This window comes from Heliangelus exortis, chromosome 22, assembly GCF_036169615.1.
Source record: "Heliangelus exortis chromosome 22, bHelExo1.hap1, whole genome shotgun sequence".
Taxonomy (NCBI): domain Eukaryota; kingdom Metazoa; phylum Chordata; class Aves; order Apodiformes; family Trochilidae; genus Heliangelus; species Heliangelus exortis.
Genome location: NC_092443.1, coordinates 9,991,180 through 10,010,921, shown reverse-complemented (window position 1 = coordinate 10,010,921; position 19,742 = coordinate 9,991,180). Strand labels below are relative to the sequence as shown.

At 51.6% G+C, this 19,742-nt stretch overlaps 3 protein-coding genes across 9 annotated transcripts in view; 2 read left to right on the top strand and 1 right to left on the bottom strand.

Annotated features, from left to right (window-relative positions):
- Positions 1–3,520: 3,520 nt before the first annotated feature.
- Positions 3,521–8,769, top strand: CEL (carboxyl ester lipase). 2 transcript variants are annotated; one of them, XM_071766038.1, is made up of 11 exons: positions 3,521–3,670; positions 4,153–4,310; positions 4,727–4,843; positions 5,076–5,273; positions 5,360–5,490; positions 5,917–6,024; positions 6,232–6,349; positions 7,034–7,220; positions 7,596–7,799; positions 8,122–8,319; positions 8,500–8,769. In XM_071766038.1, exons 2-11 carry the CDS (start codon positions 4,223–4,225, stop codon positions 8,702–8,704), a joined length of 1,554 nt encoding a protein of 517 aa, XP_071622139.1. In that variant the 5' UTR covers positions 3,521–3,670; positions 4,153–4,222; the 3' UTR covers positions 8,705–8,769. The 2 variants fall into 2 exon arrangements, with proteins under 2 accessions (XP_071622139.1, XP_071622138.1); XM_071766037.1 differs by having other exon boundaries at positions 3,590–3,670; positions 4,153–4,303; positions 4,721–4,843.
- Positions 8,770–9,280: 511 nt separating this feature from the next.
- GTF3C5 (general transcription factor IIIC subunit 5) lies at positions 9,281–15,889 on the top strand. Of its 2 annotated transcripts, none has more exons than XM_071766654.1 (11): positions 9,281–9,468; positions 9,870–10,098; positions 10,327–10,525; positions 11,499–11,694; positions 11,993–12,097; positions 12,531–12,645; positions 13,234–13,314; positions 13,846–13,943; positions 14,078–14,160; positions 14,438–14,580; positions 15,230–15,889. In XM_071766654.1, exons 1-11 carry the CDS (start codon positions 9,319–9,321, stop codon positions 15,385–15,387), a joined length of 1,557 nt encoding a protein of 518 aa, XP_071622755.1. In that variant the 5' UTR covers positions 9,281–9,318; the 3' UTR covers positions 15,388–15,889. The 2 variants fall into 2 exon arrangements, with proteins under 2 accessions (XP_071622755.1, XP_071622757.1); XM_071766656.1 differs by having other exon boundaries at positions 9,308–9,383.
- A 1,572-nt stretch (positions 15,890–17,461) lies between these two features.
- The window catches only part of RALGDS (ral guanine nucleotide dissociation stimulator), a 55,932-nt gene continuing 53,651 nt past the window's right edge, over positions 17,462–19,742 (bottom strand). For all 5 annotated transcript variants that reach the window (XM_071766653.1, XM_071766652.1, XM_071766651.1 and 2 more), the window contains exon 18: positions 17,462–19,690. In XM_071766653.1, the coding sequence (XP_071622754.1) occupies positions 19,515–19,690 (176 nt within the window). In that variant the 3' untranslated portion in view covers positions 17,462–19,514. The remainder of the gene's footprint in view (positions 19,691–19,742) is intronic.

Sequence of the window (19,742 nt, the reverse complement as noted above, 5' to 3'; positions counted from 1 at the left end):
CAGCAAATCTTCTTTGAGGGGAAAAACAAGCACACAAGTGAACAAATCACAAAGTCAGATTACAGAGATGAGCGGGGAAAAACTGGCTTGAAGGAGGGAGACAAAAGTTGGTGAAGATGCAGGCTCCAAGGACTGAAAGGCCCTGCAAAGAATGTTTGATTTGAAGGGGGAGTGATAATAATGTGAAAAAGAGGTTTGCAGTTTGGATTCTTTACACTGTGAAACATTGCTGACAATAAAAGAGAAGACAGTGTGGAAGGAAATGAAGCATATTCTGCCCTCTGCTATCTGGGCATGGCACGGGGCTGGTAATGGTTTTTTACTGGTACAGGTGAAAGCTGACCAGTCCATGCTGATTTACACCAGAACAAAGTTCCACAAAGCAAACTGTATTCAGAAGGAGTTCCTGCTCTCCTTAGTCAAGGCTTTAATCAAGAGTTTGGAAGCCTATTCTCAAACACTTCCAACATCATTGCTCATGAAAGAAAAAGTTCTGCAAGGCATTTGGTATCTAAGGCACAGCAGAGGGCAGTTAGAAAGAATGTTTTACCTTCTGAAAGTTTGGGCCACTAACATATTAATGTACTAGATCCTTTTCCATAAAAATGTTGTTTGCTGCTATAACCCCTCCTGAGGTGGAACACCAGCTTAACAGCTCATGGTACACGGGCTGGGGAACAGAAAAAAGAAATTTTAGCTAGACCTTAGCCAGGAGGTGTAATGACATTCAGTCCAGACACTCCAGACAGAGCCCACTCTTCCAAAATGCCATGAAACCCTAATGAACATAAAAATGGTTGGAACTAAAGAAGCACTTAGGTTCATATTTGTGGAACCTCTCAGCCCAGTGTGTTCTCTGGTGTCTGTGAGGCAGAGGGATCCAACCAGATTAAATCCAACACCAGAAGTGAGTGCAGAAAGAGGAGGAGCTGAGGATCTGCACGTGGGGGTATTGTGGGGGCAGGAGCTGAAGGGGGCTTTGGTCTCACATTTACACCCCACCTCACTTACCTCACCAACCAGCACAGACATCAGTATTTCAGCAACTAAAATACAACCAAGCAGGACTGACTTACCTTGCTCTGGGCTTATATATTCCCCATGAATATTTGTGTACTCACCTCAGCAATACCTTTCAGCTCACAAAACCTCCTTGCTCCCTTCCTGAGGGCTCCCAGGGGGAGCAGGGCTTTGCTGTACATAATTCCAGCACCTGCTGCTCTTCCCTAGGGAACACCAAAGAGGCACCCACAGCACAAGCCACAGGACACTCTCCAGCTCACCCAAGGAGTTAATGCTTTGTAAGCCCTGTGTAAATAACACCAGGGCTGTCTCCTTTTAAAGCTTTTTCCCTCTGCAGTGCTGCCACTGCTCCCACAGGTTTGGGGGTTCCTCCCCAGCCTGACCATGCTAAGGTTAGCTCAGAGCTGGAGTGGCAGAGCCAAAGAAATTAGTTTTTTTGAAGCTGAAAATGTGGTACTACTGCACCCTACAGGCTGAAAACAGTGAATATGTAAAATTTTTTTATGCCTTTTTTTTTTTTTTTTTTTTTTAATCACTATTTTTAAGTCAGGCTCATCACTTTGAGGAGGCTATCTCATGGCTCTTCAGTTTTTGGGACTGGTAGTTCTGCTTCTGCCCCACCCCAGGGCTGTCTCAGAATGAACACATTCACTGCTCACCCTGCTGGGCCGAGCAGGAGGAACAGAAATGGCTGAAACTCTGAGAGCCAAACACACACACAGGGACATCCCTGACCTAAGGACTCCACAGGGGTGGTGGAGTGGGGCTTGGCTGTGCTCTGCAGACCTCTGGGTGCAGGGTACCCATGAGCAAGGTGGGCTCAGGGATGGGGAGAGCTTGGCTGCACTTGGTGGAGATGGGATGGAGACCTTCACCTCTTCAAGCTGCTGCCCTGTTGTGGTTTTCCCCTCCTGATTCAGCACAACACAGGCAGACTTGCCTGGGGAACTGCCTGGCCAGCAGAAAGCTCAGCTCAAGTCCACTTGAGGATGCTCTGGTGCAGATGACTGCCTCCCCCAGCACAGCACACACAGCATGGGGTGCAGTGATCCAGGTTTCTGCTGCTCCCAGGGGGATGGAGCCCAGGGGGGAAGGTGCAGGAGTCGAGGCCATCTGTGCTGTGACTGCACTCACTGGGCCTGGGCCCTCCTGGCCCCTGCTTGGTTTTGCCAGAAGAACAATCTGGGAGATCTCCCACAAGAAACAGCTTTCATTTTCTCACTGTAGTCCTTCAACAGCTTTTTTTTTTTTAAAAAAAAAAAAAAAAGGATCTTGTTTGTAGATTGAGTTTATAACTGCACTGCCACCTTGCCTTGTCCCTGTACCCTACTGAGCTGCTGTAATTACAGGAGAGCAAATGCAGAGGGTGAAGCCTTTTGTGCTGCAAATGCATTTCCTGCAGATCAGTACCAAGTGCCTGAGGGGTTTCTGTCAGCTGGCACAGGGCACCTCTGTCACCAGGCAGCTGGGTGTGGTTTTGCAGGGTTTTTAAATAAATTTAAGTTTTCTATCCTCAGTGGTGTCACAAAAGTGGCTTTGAGGATGAAGAAGTCCCAGTGGCTGCTGCTGTACAGACCTGGAAGGAAGGATGCACCAATGGATAAGGTGGAGGAAGAGCTGAGAAAGGTGCAGGCTTTCTGGCTGAGCTGAACACACAGACTTCCTCCAAAACCGCTGTGGTTGGAACTACTGCTGGCTCCTCTGAAGCTTTTGTGATTGTCTTCCCTGTTTAACATTGTTAAGAGTGAGATATTGGGCTGTGTAATTAAGCCAGGAATCCAAATGGAGGCCTTTAGGTCCCACTCCAGCTTGCTATCAGCTGTCCTGTGTGCCCTTGGCAAAATTCAGGTTTGTTTTCTCTGTCCTCTGATCTGTCAAAGCAGGAGAGCTGTCCTGACATATTCTGCCAGGGATACAGGGACATTTGGTGTACTTAGCAGCTGCACCCACTTTTGGAATGATGGATGGGAGAAAAAGTTGTCAAGGCATGAAAATGTCACATGAGGGAGGTGATGGAGCAGCACACATCTGCAGTGCCCCCCAGGGCTCTGGAATTGGCTTCCTTACAGTTGCCTGAGTTAGGGAAGTGGGGCAGAGCTTCCTGTCCATAGACTTTGGCCACTCATTATTCTGCCGTTGCTGGCTGGATTGTTACCACCCAGTCACAGAAATTCAGGATCTGCTGGCATTTTCTGAGTCCTGTGCATTCCCCAGGGTGTTACAAGTGCAAGGTTTCTCATTAGTGGCTGATAATATGCTCTAATGCCTGGTTTAATATGATTTCAGCCTCCTGCACTCATGTGAGGCTGCTCAAGGCTTCAGAATTTTTTATGTTCTCTGGTATTTTGTTAAACTGAGATATTTCCTTAGGTTTGGCCTCCAGCCCATGAAAGCAACATCTGCAGGGCTCTCACACAGTGGCTCCAGGCCACCTCACCCATGGCCTGGGCTCAGCCCACTGAAGGACAAGTGTGTCCCCTGCTTTATCTTGGAGGCAAGAGCTGGGACTGGCACAGAGCTGCCCTCCTGGCTTTATAAATATCCACCCCCTTGCTGGGGACTCTTCAGGTGTGCACTCACCATGGCTGGCTGGGAGATCCTCTGCTTCACCTTCTGCACCTGCCTTGGCACAGCATGGGCTGCAACTGTGAGTACAGAAGCACTTGTGAGGGCTTTGCAAGGCAGTGCCTGCTCCTGGCTGACTGAGCTAATCCCTGCTGGAGCCCAGGGAAGAGGACTTGCAGAATGTGACAGCTAAAGGCAGGGTGTTTTCCTGCCCTAAACGTGGCAAAGGCTCTCAACATCTTTTTCCCAAAAGTTCCTGCACATTTCTGTGTCAGGCCTGGCCTGGGTTATGTTCAAGGCTGAAGGTCCTCGCCTTCTGCTGTTTATCTCTGAGACTTTCTGCTGCTGGTCTGCTCCAAAGGGATGGCCAAGGAAGGGGGGGCTACAGCGGGATCCATTCGGGGGACTGGGCAGGGGAAGGTGGGAACTCTGGCAACATGGGAAGCCAGAGGCATGAAGGACTGTGCAATGGAATTTTTCTCTTCTCTCTCCTCTCTCCTCTCCTCTCCTCTCCTCTCCTCTCGTCTCTCCTCTCTTTTCCTCTCCTCATGTTACCACGTGCAGCTGGGAGTGGTGTACACCGAGGGTGGTTTTGTGGAAGGTGAGAGTAAAAAACTGGGACTCTTTGGGGAATATGTCGACATCTTCAGAGGGATCCCCTTTGCTGCCCCTCCAAAACCTCTGGAAGACCCTGAACCTCATCCTGGCTGGGAAGGTAAGATCTAATTTTTGAATGCCTTTGGTTTGGGGTTTTATTTTGTCTTCTTTAGTCCATTATTGAAAAGCCAAAGTTGTTGTTGCCTGCTTTCACCTAAGCAGCTCCAATAAAAAGCTCTCAGTCTCATGGTGGGTATGAGAGTCTGTTCCAAGCAACTCAGATAACCCCATGAGGTACCAAAGCAGAAGCCTGGCACCTGCATCTCCCCTCCCCACACCTCTGCTGTCCAGAGCTCCTTCACATGGGGAAGGGTCCCACTTTGTCACCCACTCAGACTGCTCACAGTGACTGAGGGGGCTTTGCTGCCTCTGCACTGGAGTTACAGAGGGGAGGGCGGATGGTTAGAGAGCTTGCAGCCAGAGGATGGAGCTGATGCTCTAACCAGGATCTGTTCTCTTCCCTCTCTCCTCTCAGGAACACTGAAGGCAAAACATTTCAGAAGTCGCTGCATGCAGGTGACTCTGACACAAAGTGCTGTCCGTGGGGCAGAGGACTGTCTCTACCTGAACATCTGGATCCCTCAGGGGAGGAGAGAGGGTATGGGCTTGGCAGAGACCTGGGGAGGAGATCCTCTGTTCCTTTTGAGGACAAATTGCTCTGGAGCAGTTATATTCCTGTAGTGGGCAACTGCAGGAGTGCTGCTTTCCAGAGGGAAAGGTGGGAGCAGAGCATCCTGGCTGCTGTGGCCAGGGGCAGATGCTGAGGGATGGGTGGGCAGCACCTTCTGGCTGTGTCGTGGCTCTCACTGCTTTTCTTCCTCACCTCCCAGTCTCTACCAACCTGCCAGTGATGATCTTTATCTACGGTGGAGCTTTCTTCCTCGGAGGGAGCCAGGGAGCCAATTTCCTCAATAATTACCTCTATGATGGGGAGGAGATCGCCGTGAGGGGCAACGTGATTGTGGTGACCATCAACTACCGCTTGGGGCCTCTGGGCTTCCTGAGCACGGGAGATGCCAACATGCCAGGTACTGCTGCTGCCTCTTCCCATGGGATCCCAGCTCCTCAGCTTTGCTGTGCCCTGGCTCAGGGGTGGGTGCTCTCTGTTGCTCAGGGAACTATGGGCTGAAGGACCAGCACATGGCTATTGCCTGGGTGAAGAGGAATATCAAGGCCTTTGGGGGTGACCCAGAAAACATCACCATCTTTGGGGAATCAGCTGGTGCTGCCAGTGTCTCCCTGCAGGTGTGTTGCCTTTGTCAGACCCCACCAGAGCCCCTTCTCTGGAAAAGGAGAGATGGGGCCCCTGTCACTTCACTGCTTTCCTCCACACACACTGCTTTCCTTTCCTGATTCACCTCTTCTCCTGCCTGGGCACAGAAATGCTCAGCCTCTGTGCTTTGTAGCCACTCCTCCTTCTTCAGTTTCATCAGTCCCACTGCAGGCAGGACTTGGTTCTGGGACCTCTGCTGAAGTAGCATTTTCTTCCCGTGTCCCCCTCCTCTGCTCCTCTTCTCACCATATCACTTTTAACTGCTGAGAATGTCAAAGAGCACAAGCAGCTTCCTGGGGCTGCTGCAAGAAGTTGTGAGGGACTGGGCAGGTCTGGCAGGCAGTGACCTCCTCAGGATGTCACACCTGAAACCCCCTCGTTTCTATTGTGTCCCACAGACACTGACCCCAAAGAACAAGGGTTTGTTCAAGAGGGCCATCAGCCAGAGTGGTGTTGGGCTCTGCAGCTGGGCCATCCAGAAGGACCCACTCACCTGGGCTAAAAAGGTAAAGTGCAAGTCTTGAATGGAAAACCCCCCAAAATGTGATTCCCTGGAGACAAACATAACCCACAGGGGGGCTGGCAGGAGCCCTGCTGCCAAACAGAGCTTTGGAAACACGTTGCTTGGAGATAGGAAGCTCTTCTGCCTCTGTGAAGCTGGGAGGCTCTGGGAGGTAACACTGGGAGGTTTCTCTCTCTCTCTCCTCCTGCAGCTTGGAGAAAAAGTGGGCTGCTTCAGCACCAACACCTCTGCTTTGGCTCAGTGCCTGCGCAACGCTGACCCCGAAGTCCTGACCCTGGCCTACCACCTGCAGCTGACCAACCTGCCCAGTGAGTCCCCGCTGCCATGCCCTGGTCACACACACACACAGCTCACCCGGCCTTGGCAGGCCCTGGCCTGATTGCCAAGGCTTACAGAAACTCAGCTGACAAAAAAAAAAAAAAAAAAAAATATTGACCTCAACCCTGCTATTTTCATGTGAGTCGCTGGGTGGAGTCTGGGACTCTCACACCGGACAGAGAGAAAGTTTCCACATTTGCTGCTTGTAGGGATTTCTTTCCCAAGCAAACTATTCTCCCCGTGTTCTCCTCATGTTCCTAGGTAACAGCCCCAGTCTTTAGCCTTGCTCAGGACAACAAGTGGCCAAGGCACCTCTGTGCAGCCACACTGGCTGGAGCTGGATGTCCTGGCAATGAGTGAGCAGAGCCAGGTGGGATGGGAAAAGTTCTGTCCTTCCATACCTTTGGCTGGGCTGCTTGGGAAGAAGCTGATGGAACAGAGGGATTTTTGATGTTACCTGCTGGTGCTTGACTGGCAGATCTCTTGCTCTTCTCCACCTACTGAACATCATCCCATGGTCACCCTGCTCTCAGGTGACACCCTGCCCATGCTGGTCCCTGCCCAAGCTCTCCTCCTCCTCCTCCCCCTCAACCTGTTCTTCCCACAGGGATATGTCACACCACCCTTCTGTCTTCCCAGCTCCTAATGGACTCTGGTTTTGCCTCCTGCTGCAGTTCCCCTGGTTCACACTCTTGCCCTCACTCCTGTCATTGATGGAGACTTCCTCCCAGACATGCCAGAGAACCTCTTTGCCAATGCTGCTGACATTGACTACATTGCTGGGGTCAATGACATGGATGGACACTTCTTTGCTGGCTTTGACCTGCCTGCTATCAACAGACCCTTTGGGAAAGTCTCTGTGTAAGTGAAGAATGGGCCTGAAAACCTGGCCTGGAGGATCCTCATCTTCAATGCGGCCTCCAGACTCCAAGGGCTGAGTGGAGAGGGCCCTACCTTCAAAACAGGGTGTCACTCCAAGCCAGGGTGTCTGGAGCATGTGTCAGGGCACAAGACTCCTCTCTGGGGATGAAAGGAATCTGTGGACAACCTGGGCCCAAACTGTTCTGCTGAGAAAGCTGGGAAGAACATGTCCTCTGTCTAAGACTGAAATCACTGATTTTTTACTCCATCAAACCATTTCTGCAGGGCTGGGTGTGACTCCCAGTGGGTGTTGGGTTCCGTTTCCACACTGGAAGGTGCTGGTCTGTAATTTGTTGATCCTGTTTGTCTTTTCAGGGACCAAGTCTACAACTTGATCAAAGGACTGACCATGGACAGGGGGGAGCGTGGGGCCAACATCACATATGATGCCTACACAGAGGAGTGGGGTGACAAGCCAGACCAGGAGGTCATTAAGAGGACAGTGGTGAACCTGATTACTGACTATATCTTCCTGATCCCCACACAGTGGGCACTAAATCTGCACCTGCAGAATGCCCGGTGAGCAGCTCAGCCCTCAGCCCAAAGCCTGCCTGGGGTCTGGGGCACTGGGATTCCAGCACAGGGGCTGAGCTTCAGGGGAGCAGGAGTTTTGGTACATGCTTAGATTTGGCTGGTGCTGAGATTATTTCTCCAGTGCTGCAAGGGAATCGTGCTGTGAGCTTGCTTTAAATTCCCATTAAAACAAGGGTTTGCTTCTTAAAAACCTCTTAGGTGCATGTGTGCATCTTCCAGGGTTGAACCTCTGGCTCTGCAAGTATTGTTATGAATCCACAGCCCTTCCCCTGCCCTCCCCTCCATCAAGTCTGTTTGATTTCCCCAGGAATGCCAGGACATACAGCTATGTGTTCTCCCAGCCATCCCGAATGCCCCTCTACCCAAAATGGGTGGGGGCAGACCATGCTGATGACCTGCAGTACGTCTTTGGGAAACCCTTTGCCACACCCCTGGGCTATCTGCCCAAGCACAGGACTGTCTCACGTGCCATGATTGCTTACTGGACCAATTTTGCCAGGACAGGGTGAGTGACTCCAGTGCCACATTTTGGGTTTGCTGCTTTTGTTCACTTCTCAGGAGTAATTCCCAGATGCTGGGAGTCCTCTGTCTGTACTTCTGTTGTGAGCCTGGCTCTCTCCCAGTGGTGGAGCTTGATCTTGCTGTCCTGATCAAACTAAACTCCTATTTCTCATTTTTTCCCCAGTGATCCCAACAAAGGGAATTCAAAGGTGCCTGTTACCTGGCCACCCTACAGCAACGAGGGCACTTACTACCTGGAAATCAACAGCAAGATGAACAAGAACTCCGTGAAGCAGGACCTGAGAGCTCATTTTGTGAAATTCTGGAACTCAGACTACCTGAAGCTGCCACAGGTTGCCAACATCTCCCTGGCCAAGGAACTCCTGTAGAACTAAGAAAAAAAAAACACCTTGTAAAGATGGGTCGAGTTCATTAAAGGTTTGCTTGTAACCAAGTGATTTCTCTGTGTGTTTGCCACGAGAGGGTTTCCTCCCTGACATTAGGGTTGGGCAGCAAACCCTCTCCAGCCCAGGGTCAGAGGGTGTTGTCCTGCCTGGTGACACAAGGATGTCCTGGTGAAGGACACCTTGGCTCAGGGTTTGTTGTTCCTGGTGGCCACCATGGCCACCCCCAGCAGGACAGTCCTGGCCCCCACAATCCCACCTGCACCCACACCCATCCCAAACAGCTCCCTGCAACACACACAGAGGAAGCACCTCAGAAACACAAAGGGAGGCTCAGCACACACTGATTTCTGTGCACAAATCCTGCCTTGGCAGAGGCCAAGCTGGGATGAGCAGACCCAGCACCCACCCTGGACCTTCACCTCCTCACAAACCTCCATCTCCTCACAAACCTCCATCTCCTCACAGATCTCCATCTCCTCACAAATTTCCATCTCCTCACCCCCGGAGCCCTCACGCCGGTCCCGGAACCAACGTGCGGCGGAACCTTTGTGGCGCGGCGCGGGGGGGCTGCGGGGCGGTCGGTGTGAGCGGCAGCGATGGCGGCGCAGGGGCTGAGGGGGGAGCGGGGCTCGGCGGTGCTGGAGCTGCCCCGCAGCCCGCGGTTGGTGTGCGTGGAGTACCCGGGGCTGGTGCGGGACGTCGGGGCCATGCTGCGGACGCTGGGAGGAGAGCAGGGGGTGTCGCGGGTGAGGGAGGCCCGGGAGCTGAGGGAGGCCCATGGGGGAGCGGGGCCCTTGGTCATTCCTGAGCGGTTGTGGGGCTGCAGGAGGGAGGGGGCCAGGGGCCAGGGGCCAGGGACCCGGGACCCTCCCCCCGCAAGACCCTCCCCTTCCCGCACGTCCCACACTGGTCCGGGCCGCTGCCGCCCACCAGAGAGGGAATGTGAGGCGTCGGGAAGGGTGGGAGCGGCTGCGTTTCCCCCCGGTGCGCTGGGCAGAGGGATTCACCATCCCTGAAATGGAGCGAGGGGAAAACACGGGGGGAGCCCCACGGTGAGAGGGTGTGGAGGTGGGGGTCTGGTGCCTGCTGGAGCCCAGGGGAGCCACGCTGCCCGGGGGCTGTGCTAATGCAGGCTCTGCCCGCCCAGATCTACGCCGACCCCGCCAAAAGGCTGGAGCTGTATTTCCGCCCCAAGGACCCGTACTGCCACCCGGTCTGTGCCAATCGCTTCCCCACCTCCACCGTGCTGCTCAAAGTCAGGAGGAGGACCAAGAAGAAGAAGCAGCAGCAGTCAGACACTGAAGAACAAACCCAGCCAGAAGTCCAGTTTGAAATGGAAATTCTTGGGACTGTCACCACTCTTTACAAATTTCAAGGTAATTTTTGGGTTTGTGTCGATGTGGCTTAAATGTCTGATGGGAGAGGGAAGTGTTCCCCTCTAAAAATTCAGGACCAGAAGGACAACGAAGTCTCCTGTTGTTACAGCCTCCTTGCAGTATAAACCTTTGCATGAACTTATCTGCCTCCTGCTCCTGGGTGCTGAGTGACACACATTGTGATACTGACACGGAAACTGACATTGTTTTTACTCTTGTTTCTCCCAGGAATGTCTGATTTCCAGTACCTGGCAATGCACTCTGGTCCTGATGGCAAACAAACCTCCATGTATGACAAAGTCCTAATGCTCAAACCAGAGAAGGAAGAATTTTTCAACAGGGAATTACCCCTCTACATCCCACCCCATATCTTCTCACGTCTGGACACTCCTGTTGATTATTTCTACAGGCCAGACATTCAGCACAGGTTTGTGCCTTTCCTCATAATGCAGTGCATGGCTGGGCTGGCTCTGGGATGGACAGACACTGAAATATTTTCTTGGTTTGTTCTGTACTTCTAAGAGAGGAATCTTTGCATCAGAGCAGCACTAAATACATCGTTCATGTATTCCATCTCTTCAAGCTGCTGCCCTGTTGTGGTTTTCCCCTCCTGATTCAGCACAACACAGGCAGACTTGCCTGGGGAACTGCCTGGCCAGCAGAAAGCTCAGCTCAAGTCCACTTGAGGATGCTCTGGTGCAGATGACTGCCTCCCCCAGCACAGCACACACAGCATGGGGTGCAGTGATCCAGGTTTCTGCTGCTCCCAGGGGGATGGAGCCCAGGGGGGAAGGTGCAGGAGTCGAGGCCATCTGTGCTGTGACTGCACTCACTGGGCCTGGGCCCTCCTGGCCCCTGCTTGGTTTTGCCAGAAGAACAATCTGGGAGATCTCCCACAAGAAACAGCTTTCATTTTCTCACTGTAGTCCTTCAACAGCTTTTTTTTTTTTTAAAAAAAAAAAAAAGGATGTTGTTTGTAGATTGAGTTTATAACTGCACTGCCACCTTGCCTTGTCCCTGTACCCTACTGAGCTGCTGTAATTACAGGAGAGCAAATGCAGAGGGTGAAGCCTTTTGTGCTGCAAATGCATTTCCTGCAGATCAGTACCAAGTGCCTGAGGGGTTTCTGTCAGCTGGCACAGGGCACCTCTGTCACCAGGCAGCTGGGTGTGGTTTTTCTTTCCTCACTGGTGTCATGAGAGTCTTGTGTGGTACCAGTATGGGATTCCACAATCCACAGGGTGGTGGGGTGAAAAGTAAACCAACCCATTGCTCACATGGCTGAATCCCTGGCTCTTCCAAAATCTGGAAAACTTCCATTTTCCCCTGTTCCCCTGGAGGCCCCAGCTCCAGGTGTGCCACTTGCAAAAAGCAAATCTGATCCTTTCCCTCTTTTCTAGGGAGGGATACAACAACCCCCAGGTGTCTGGTGAGAACCTCATTGGCCTCAGCAGGGCCCGGCGCCCCCACAATGCAATCTTTGTGAACTTTGATGATGAAGAAATCCCCACAAAACCCCTGGATGCTGCCGTGCAGACCTGGAAGAAAGTGTGCACCAATCCTGTGGATAAAAAGGTGGAGGAAGAGCTGAGAAAGGTACCTACCTAATTCCTGATTTGAGCACTGTGCTGCAGCATGCAGTGGAGGAAAAGGAATGCAGGCATTTTCTCTGAATTCCTCATCAGCAGACATCACTGTGTTCACTGCACTTCTGCCAAGATTTCAGTCTGTCCTTGCAGCTCATGTTGAGTTCCACTCTGTGCCACTCCCTTGTCACTCTGATAACTCACACTAAGGGCCAAAGGCCACAATACAGGAGAAGTCCACTTGGGAAGCTGAGCTGCCTCTGGGAATCCCTTCCCACTGTTCCCTTGCTCTTTCCTCATTATTTCAGCTCTTTGAAGTCCGCCCAGTCTGGTCCAGGAATGCAGTGAAAGCCAACATCAGTGTCCACCCAGACAAGCTGAAACTCCTGCTGCCATATCTGGCCTATTACATGGTGAGCTGGGGGCTGTGAGGGGGCAGGGCAAGGGAGCAGTGGTGGGGTGGGGTCCTACACCCTTTCTGAGGGGTCCTGCCCCTAAATACCTGAGTGGGATGTCCTGTAACCATAAAGGATTCAATAAGTCTTGGCTCCATTGCTCCCACTCTGCTTTGCAGTTTGGTCAGACTGTCCACCTAGCAATGGTAGCAGAATTTTTCCAAACACTTTATTGTGACTTTGCAAGTTAATTTGTAAAAGCACCCCAAAAAAATGTGCTTTACTGCACTGAGTGCCCAGACCCCAGTACAAATCTTGGTGTGGCAAGTGAGGAGAGAGCAGGGAAAGGAAATAATCTTTGGGCAGTGGGGGAAATAGTCCAGTTTTCTAAGGACCTCTGCACCACTGTGCTGTGTTCTGTAACCAGCTGCCCTGGTGTGTGTTTGTGCAGTTAACAGGTCCTTGGAGAAGCTTGTGGGTGAGGTTTGGGTACGACCCCAGGAAACACCCTGAAGCCAAGATTTATCAAGTCCTGGACTTCAGAATTCGCTGTGGGATGAAATATGGTAAAAGGGCCCAACCCACTGAAACCCCCTCTCTGCTTTCTGATTAATCCTGGTAGTACTTTTCTTTTTACTTGTTTTTTAAACATTTTTGCCATATTTCTGCTCTGATGATGACCCCTGTTGAGCTCATTCCTTACCACGGTTCTCCCATAAAGTCCTTTCCTCCTTTGGCACATCCCAAGCTCAGTGGGCAGCTGGCTGCCTTTCCTCCTCTGTGTGCTCAAAGCCCAGGTGGATTTAGCAGAACATCTCCTCCCTCAGGGGTGACACTGGTAGATTCTGTTGCTTTCATAGAATCTTTTCTTCAAGGACCCAAACATCTTGTTCAGGTCCCAGAGGGAAAGGACTCCCTGAGGCCATCTGATCATGCCAGAGCTGGCCTGCACTGGCTGCCACCATCACACCACAGCTCCCTCTTTCCAACTTCCAGGGTTCTGCTGATCTCCTGGCTCTCCTCTCCTCACCTTGCTCAAGTCAGCATAACCCAAAGCCCAGACACACCAGTCTGGCACCTCTGTTGCCAAGCTGGGAACATTCTGCTGGGAGTTTCCCTTTGGTTCATTACTGGTTTTCTTTTTTCTCCTCTAGGTTATGCCCCCAGTGACATGCCTGTGAAAGCAAAACGCAGCACATACAACTACAGCCTGCCCATCACTGTCAAGAAGCCAGGTATGCAGTGCCAGCACCAGGGCTGCCTGGCTCTTCTGGCTTTACCCCAGCCTGCTCACAGGTGTGAAGGGTCTTCCTGTGTACCAGCTAAGCCAAAATGGGAGCTCTGTTTCTGGTTATAATGTGGTGCTGCTGCTAAGCCAGTAGCTGGGGAGGGTGAGACTCTTGGATGCCTGTCTGGCTGAGCCACACTGTCTGAGAGAAGGGAGCTGTGCAAGCAGCACTCTGGGAGTTCAGCATTCACTGCTGTTTGGTGATGGTACAGTGTAAGGGCAGAGCTGTTTTTTCTTTGTCAAGGGGGAGTAGAAAAGGTTAAAATTATGAACAACTGTGCTGCTGAAAAAGCTGCCAATGTCACCACCTCCCCTCTGGCTGTCCAGTAATGCCTCTGAAGAATGAGCAACACGTGCTCAGTGCTGGCTTGGTCTGTTTTTTGCTGATCAGCAAAACTGAATCAAGAGAGAGCCATGGCAGTACAATGGCACAGTGTGAAAGCTGTCCCAGTCAGGACTCTGTGCTTCTGTCTTTCAGTAAGTCACACTGTCAGTGTGCATGACCTGAAACAGGGGCTGGGCATCTCTGCTGCATCCAGTGCAAAAAAGCCTCCCTGCAGCAGGTATAAACTGAAGGTAAGTGTTACTCTTTTACCAGAATTTTTAAGTAACTTGGTGTTTCTTGTTTTGTAAGTCTTGAAGGGGACAGCTGAGCTGCCCTGTTACACCATCAAATGCAAAGTAACCCTCTCCTTCTTTCCTCCCCTCAGGAATCCATCTACATTTTCCGGGAAGGAGCCTTACCCCCTTACAGGCAGATGTTCTACCAGCTCTGTGACCTGAACGTGGAAAGGTACTGCCCAGTGCCAGCTGAGCCATCTGTTAGCACTGGATTTCAAACCCTCTTCTTTAGATCCCATCCCTTGCTCTTGAGCAGAACCTTCCCAGGTGTTCAGCTTCCCACTTCCCACACCTGAACTTCCCTTCCCCTGTGACAATTACTTGAATCACCAAACACTATTCCAGCTCAAGGGAGTGGAGTCAGACACAGAAGCCATAGGCTGTCTCATTTGAAGCCTCCATCTGACTCTGCAAGGCTCAGCCTCTCCTTCCCTTTTCCTGCTTTTTAGCCTCCAGAAGATCATCCGTCGGAACGACGGCGCGGAGTCGGAATGCACAGAGAGGGATGGGTGGTGCCTTCCCAAGACAAGTGATGAGCTGCGAGATACCATGTCCCTGATGATAAAGCAGATCATCAGATCCACAAGACCTGGTAAGGATGTTCTGGAACAGCACAGTGGTATTTCCACCTTCCTGCTGGTGACGAGACATTGTGGGGCTGAATTAGGATGTTGCAGTCAGCCCTAAGAGAGCAGCATTCCTGCATTTGCCTCCTCCTTCGTGCTACATCTGGTGTTCTTTGTGTTCTGGCTCATTCCAGTGTGTGAGCTGAGGCTGTTGTCCTGCAGAGTGACTGTGTTAGGGTTAGGAATGGCTGGGAGTAAAGGTTTCCTGTTTCATCTTCCCATTATCACAGCCTTCAGGTTTTAAATGTCTTTGCACAGTGATAATCAAGACCTTATTCTCAGTGATGCTCTTGTTGGCTGCATTTTACTTTTTATTGATGTTATTTCCTCACTTACTAATTTAATAATTTTTTCCATGTTGCTGAGCCAAAACAGTATCCAGTGAACTAGGTCAGAAATCAGCCAGGAGAGGAGGCAGAGCACTGCAGATCTGCTGCAGTTCAGCTGGGTCCTGGAATATGAAAACAAGTTGCTTTGGGCTTGATCAAGTTCTATCACAATGTGCACCACTACCTGTGCTCCTCTGGCTTTTGCCTTTCTGACCTCTCCTGCAAATACCCTCAGGTTTCACTGAGAGAGCATCACAGTGTCCTTCTTTCTTTCTTCCCAATTAAGCTCTTTTCTCAAACACAACAAGCAGTGAAGATGGCAAAGAGCAGATGGCATATGAGTCTGGAGAGGATGAGGATGACGAAGAGGAGGAGGAAGAAGACTTCAAGCCTTCTGATGGGAGTGAAAATGAAATGGAGACAGAAATTCTGGACTATGTGTGAACTCAGTGAGAGTTTGGCTGCTGCTGAACAGAATCATCTGCACTCTTGTTCCTTGAGAACTGAGGAGTCAGCAACCATGGCCAGGTTGTAAGAAAGCAGAACTTGTACTGAGCTGGTGACAACCTGTCTGCACTGACTGGTGCCTGCTGATGGCTCTCATTTGGATGTTTGGGAGCCACTGCCTACATTTTGATAATTGTTGGCTAATGAGTCCTCAAGCAACCTCAACCAACTCTCAAGGAGGAGCCCAGATAGCAAACCAGCTGGCAACACACCAGCAAAGAGGAGCAGTTGCATTCCCAAACCTCTCCATTTGTGGGAAATGCACTGTGGCCATGTGGAAAACAGCAAAGATACCTGAGGAGCTGGAGGGTGAAGTGCTCCAGGAATCCCTCAGGCAGATGCTGCCCTTCTGCTTGTCTAAGGGAAATGAAAATACTGTGTCATGACTTCAGCAGTGAGCAGTGCTGGAGATCTTGAAAATAAAGCTGGCAGGAGAACATGCTTTCTGGAAGTGAATGATGATTCCCCTCTGTGGGATGTAGGGGGTGTTGTCCCTATCAGCTGAGGCACTTCTCAGTTCTGACTTCCCCAGTAATTAGCCAGGACTGAAGCCAGCAGGCAGTGGGGCAGAGCTTCATGTCCATAGACTTTGACCACTCATTATTCTGCCATTGCTGGCTGGATTGTTACCACCAATAAACACAGAAATTCAGGATCTGCTGGCATTTTCTGAGTCTTGTGCATTCTCCAGGGTGTTACAAGTGCAAGGTTTCTCATTAGTGGCTGATAATATGCTCTAATGCCTGGTTTAATATGATTTCAGCCTCCTGCACTCGTGTGAGGCTGCTCAAGGCTTCAGCATTTTTTTAGTGTTCTCTGGAGTATTGTTAGACTGAGATATTTCCTTAAGTTTGGCCTCCAGCCCTCAACATCAGGATCTGCAGGGGTCTCACAGTGAGCTACAGCTGTGCTCCTGGACACACAGATGTGCACAGATGTGTACAGAGCCCCAAGCTGCATTTGGGGACTGGCTCCTCAGGTGTGCACACACTGTGCCTCACTGGGAGACCCTGTTCTGCCTCGTGACTGCAGCTCTAAGTACAGAGGCATTTCTTAGGGCTCTAAGTTGTTATATGGGGGGGTGTGCATCAAGTAGTCTTGTCTGGGGCACCTCCAGCCAGGGTAAGGTGCAAGTCCTACAAATATGGGAATGCAGAAACACAAGGGGTGCATAAGGGACCTGACCTCAATGCAATGCAACAGGGCAGTAAGGGAAAAAAACAGGAGAGAGGCAGTGGATGCTCCACTGCTGGAGCTCAGGTACAGAAGGTACCAAGAATAAACACTTCAACATGCTAGAAAAATCATCTGAAGCCAAGCTTCCTATCAACACACTGCCCAAGGCCAAAGCAGCCACAAATCACTTGTGCCAGGGGTAGTTCACTTCCCAGCTGTTCTCAAAATCTCCGGGAAGCCTGCAGGGATTTGGATATTTCATTCTGCCTGAGCAGTTAAAGGCACGACCAGCCCTGTCTGCACACCACAGTGCCTTCATTTCCAAAAGGTCAGGATTTAATCCCCACGCTCAGAATCACTACAGCATCCAGGTGATCCCCACTGCTGTCTGTGCTATTCAAAACCAGAAAATAACTTCACCAACCACTCACGGAAATGAGCTGAGTGCCACAGGAGTGATGCCTCAAGCCAAGGCACACCACTTTCTCCACACAGTAAGGACCCATCTGCTCTTCAACCAACTGCTTGTATCAAAAGGAGTAAAACCAGGAAATCAGACATTGCATTTGTGCAACCAGAAAATGCAACAGTCCCATAAACTCACAGGTACAAATGCACAGGGCTCATCTGAAACTCAGGCACTGTTCCTCTGGCAGAAGCCTTTGATCTCAGTTCAAACACAAACCAAAGCTCAACTCGGCAGCCTGAACAAAAGGTACCAAGAACAGGCACAAGTGCCACCTCCTCCCCAGTCAATCCACTCCTTTTCCTCCAGTAACATGCCAGCATTTTGGGGAAAGGAGGACAGGACAACCCCAGTGCTGGGGCTGAGACATTTGAGCATCAGGATTTTATTGCAAAGACTACTTACATTGCTGTGTACAAGTCACACCGGGCAGTGTGCTCCTTCATTGAAGTGGTACAAAATACATATGGTACAGCCAGTCCCTCGGGTGACACTGGGCTGCTGGGGGGACACCAGCAGGAGGGGAGAGGGAGGGTGGGAGCAGAGGCAAGACCCTGGTTTGGGCTTTGGGCAGAGTGGGAGGGGAGAGGCTGCCCCTGCGTCAGGGAGCCGGGGGCTCCCATCATGTGCAGCGATGGGCGATGCCACCCGTGGGGACACGGGCTGGGACAGCTGGGTGGGTGCTGGCCACGCTCTCACCCCAGCAGCCTCTTCCCTGCCTGCTGCCCACAGCCCAGCTCCTGCCAGCAGCCCCCTGAGCGTGGCCCTGCAGCAATTCTGCAGCCCCAGGGGCTGCCCAGGCCCCGCTCCTGGAGCTGGAGAAGGTGCTGCACCCACCCAGCATGGACAGAGAGGAAGAGAGGAGGAGGAGTGCTGGAAGGAAGCGCTTAAAAAAGACCTGGAATCAGGAGCTAAAAAAGGTCCCCCTTCGGTTAGTGTTTCCTACAATGATTAAAACAAGTATTTCTGCCCCTGCTGAAGCAACTCGTGGGAGAGAAAGAAGGGAAGGGGTGGCTGGCGGGGTCTGCACCTCACAACCATGGCAGAGCAATGCTGCTGCTGCTGCTACTGCCAACGTCCCTCTCAGCAGCCTTAAATACCAGGGTGGGGAAAGGAGAGGGACTGGGCTGCAGGGCAGAGGGAGGCTGGATTAGTAAAATGTACAAGTTCATCTCTTCTATTTACAACCAATAAATATTGAAAAAAAAAAAAAAAGAAAAAAAAAAAAAGAAAAAAAAATTTCAGTAAACTTTTGTTTTTTACAAAACAAGTCTCCTTGCTCCTTCTCCCATGGTCAATGTTTGCAGAAGTCTGGTTAAAGCCCAAGGTGAGTGGCACTTCCTGTGGGTCAGGCGGTGGCAGCCGGGGCACCTGGAGCATCCTCAGAAAGTCCCCAGCTCCTCACCCGCCTGCACAAACCCAAGGTCTCTTTTTACACAAGTTCAGGCAGAACTTCACCCTCTTCCTCCTTGCTGGGCTGGCAGCACTGGGCATGGCACAAAGCTTCCCCCCAGAAGAAGAGACACTGGTGTTTGATCTTTGGTGCAGGTTTGAACACGGACCACCCAATCCCAGCAGGAGGATGTGCTGGATTAGGGAGAGGAGCAAGACCATGCAGGGCTTCCAGTCATCAAGAGCACAAGGGGTCTGGTCCATCCCAGCACAAAACTCTCCTCCATGGGGCTCTGAGCACCGGGGCAGGACTCCATCCTTTCCAGCTCACCTCCCAACCCGGGACATCCGTGGTTTCTCCCAGGAGAAAGGACAGGCAAAGATGTGCAGTGGTGGCGATGCCAGTTATCCGAAGGAGGAAGGACGGGGAGGTAAAACACCACCAGGAAATCCAGGAAGGAGAGCACCCCACCATGCGGGAGGCTTTGCAGCCCTGGAGTGATGGCTCATGATCTGCTCCTTGCAAGTGGCCCCTCTGCAAGTCACTGCTCCCCAGCTGGCTCGGACACAAGGCACCTACGGCAGAGGTGAACTCCAGCCCTGGGCTGGCCGGTGGCTGGACAAGTGTTGCACCATGGAAGGTTCAAATAAAAAAAAGAGAAAAGGAGAAAAAAAAAAAAAAGAAAAGGAAAAAAGAAAAAAAAAAGAAAAAAAAGAAAAAGAAAAAAGAAGAAAAAGAAAAAAAAAGAAAAAGAAAAAAAAGAGAGAAATTCCCCCCTCACTGCCTTCCTGTGTAGAAAAAAACGACCTGATTGAAATGGGAGCTTGTGCAGGGAGAGGTGGGGGCCGGCAGTGGCTGCTGAAGCACCCGTGGCTCTCAGTGCAGGAGGGGGGTGCACGGCCATCCCCCCCCCCAGGGCCAGGGCTGCTCCACTCACTGTGCCGGGTGGCACAAGGACAGGACACAGCCCAGCCCGGAGCAACCTGCCCCCCAAGGCCCCATTGGTGATGGGTGGCAGTGGGGCTGTGGCTAGAAGATGCCTTTGGCGATCTTCAGGCCTTTCTGCTTCATCCTGGGCAGGGTGGAGCTGGAGCCGTGCTTGATCTTCACCCCCTTGGAGAAGCCCCTCTTCTTCAGCACAAAGTCGTAGTTGGCGGCGGAGTTCATGGCGTAGAAGACATTGGCGTTGTCAGGGATCTTCAGCTCTGGGAGGGAACAAGGAGAGGGATCAGTCAGCCACCTCTTCCCTGAAAGGGG

Coding starts and splice junctions, on each gene's coding strand:
- CEL (XM_071766037.1), top strand. CDS start 3,605: ATGGCTGGCTGGGAGATCCTCTGCTTCACCTTCTGCACCTGCCTTGGC. Junction 5,274..5,359: donor GGGAGATGCCAACATGCCAG/GTACTGCTGCTG, acceptor TCTGTTGCTCAG/GGAACTATGGGCTGAAGGAC. Junction 8,320..8,499: donor ACCAATTTTGCCAGGACAGG/GTGAGTGACTCC, acceptor TTTTTTCCCCAG/TGATCCCAACAAAGGGAATT.
- GTF3C5 (XM_071766654.1), top strand. CDS start 9,319: ATGGCGGCGCAGGGGCTGAGGGGGGAGCGGGGCTCGGCGGTGCTGGAG. Junction 10,526..11,498: donor AGGCCAGACATTCAGCACAG/GTTTGTGCCTTT, acceptor CCTCTTTTCTAG/GGAGGGATACAACAACCCCC. Junction 13,944..14,077: donor GCAGCAGGTATAAACTGAAG/GTAAGTGTTACT, acceptor TCCTCCCCTCAG/GAATCCATCTACATTTTCCG.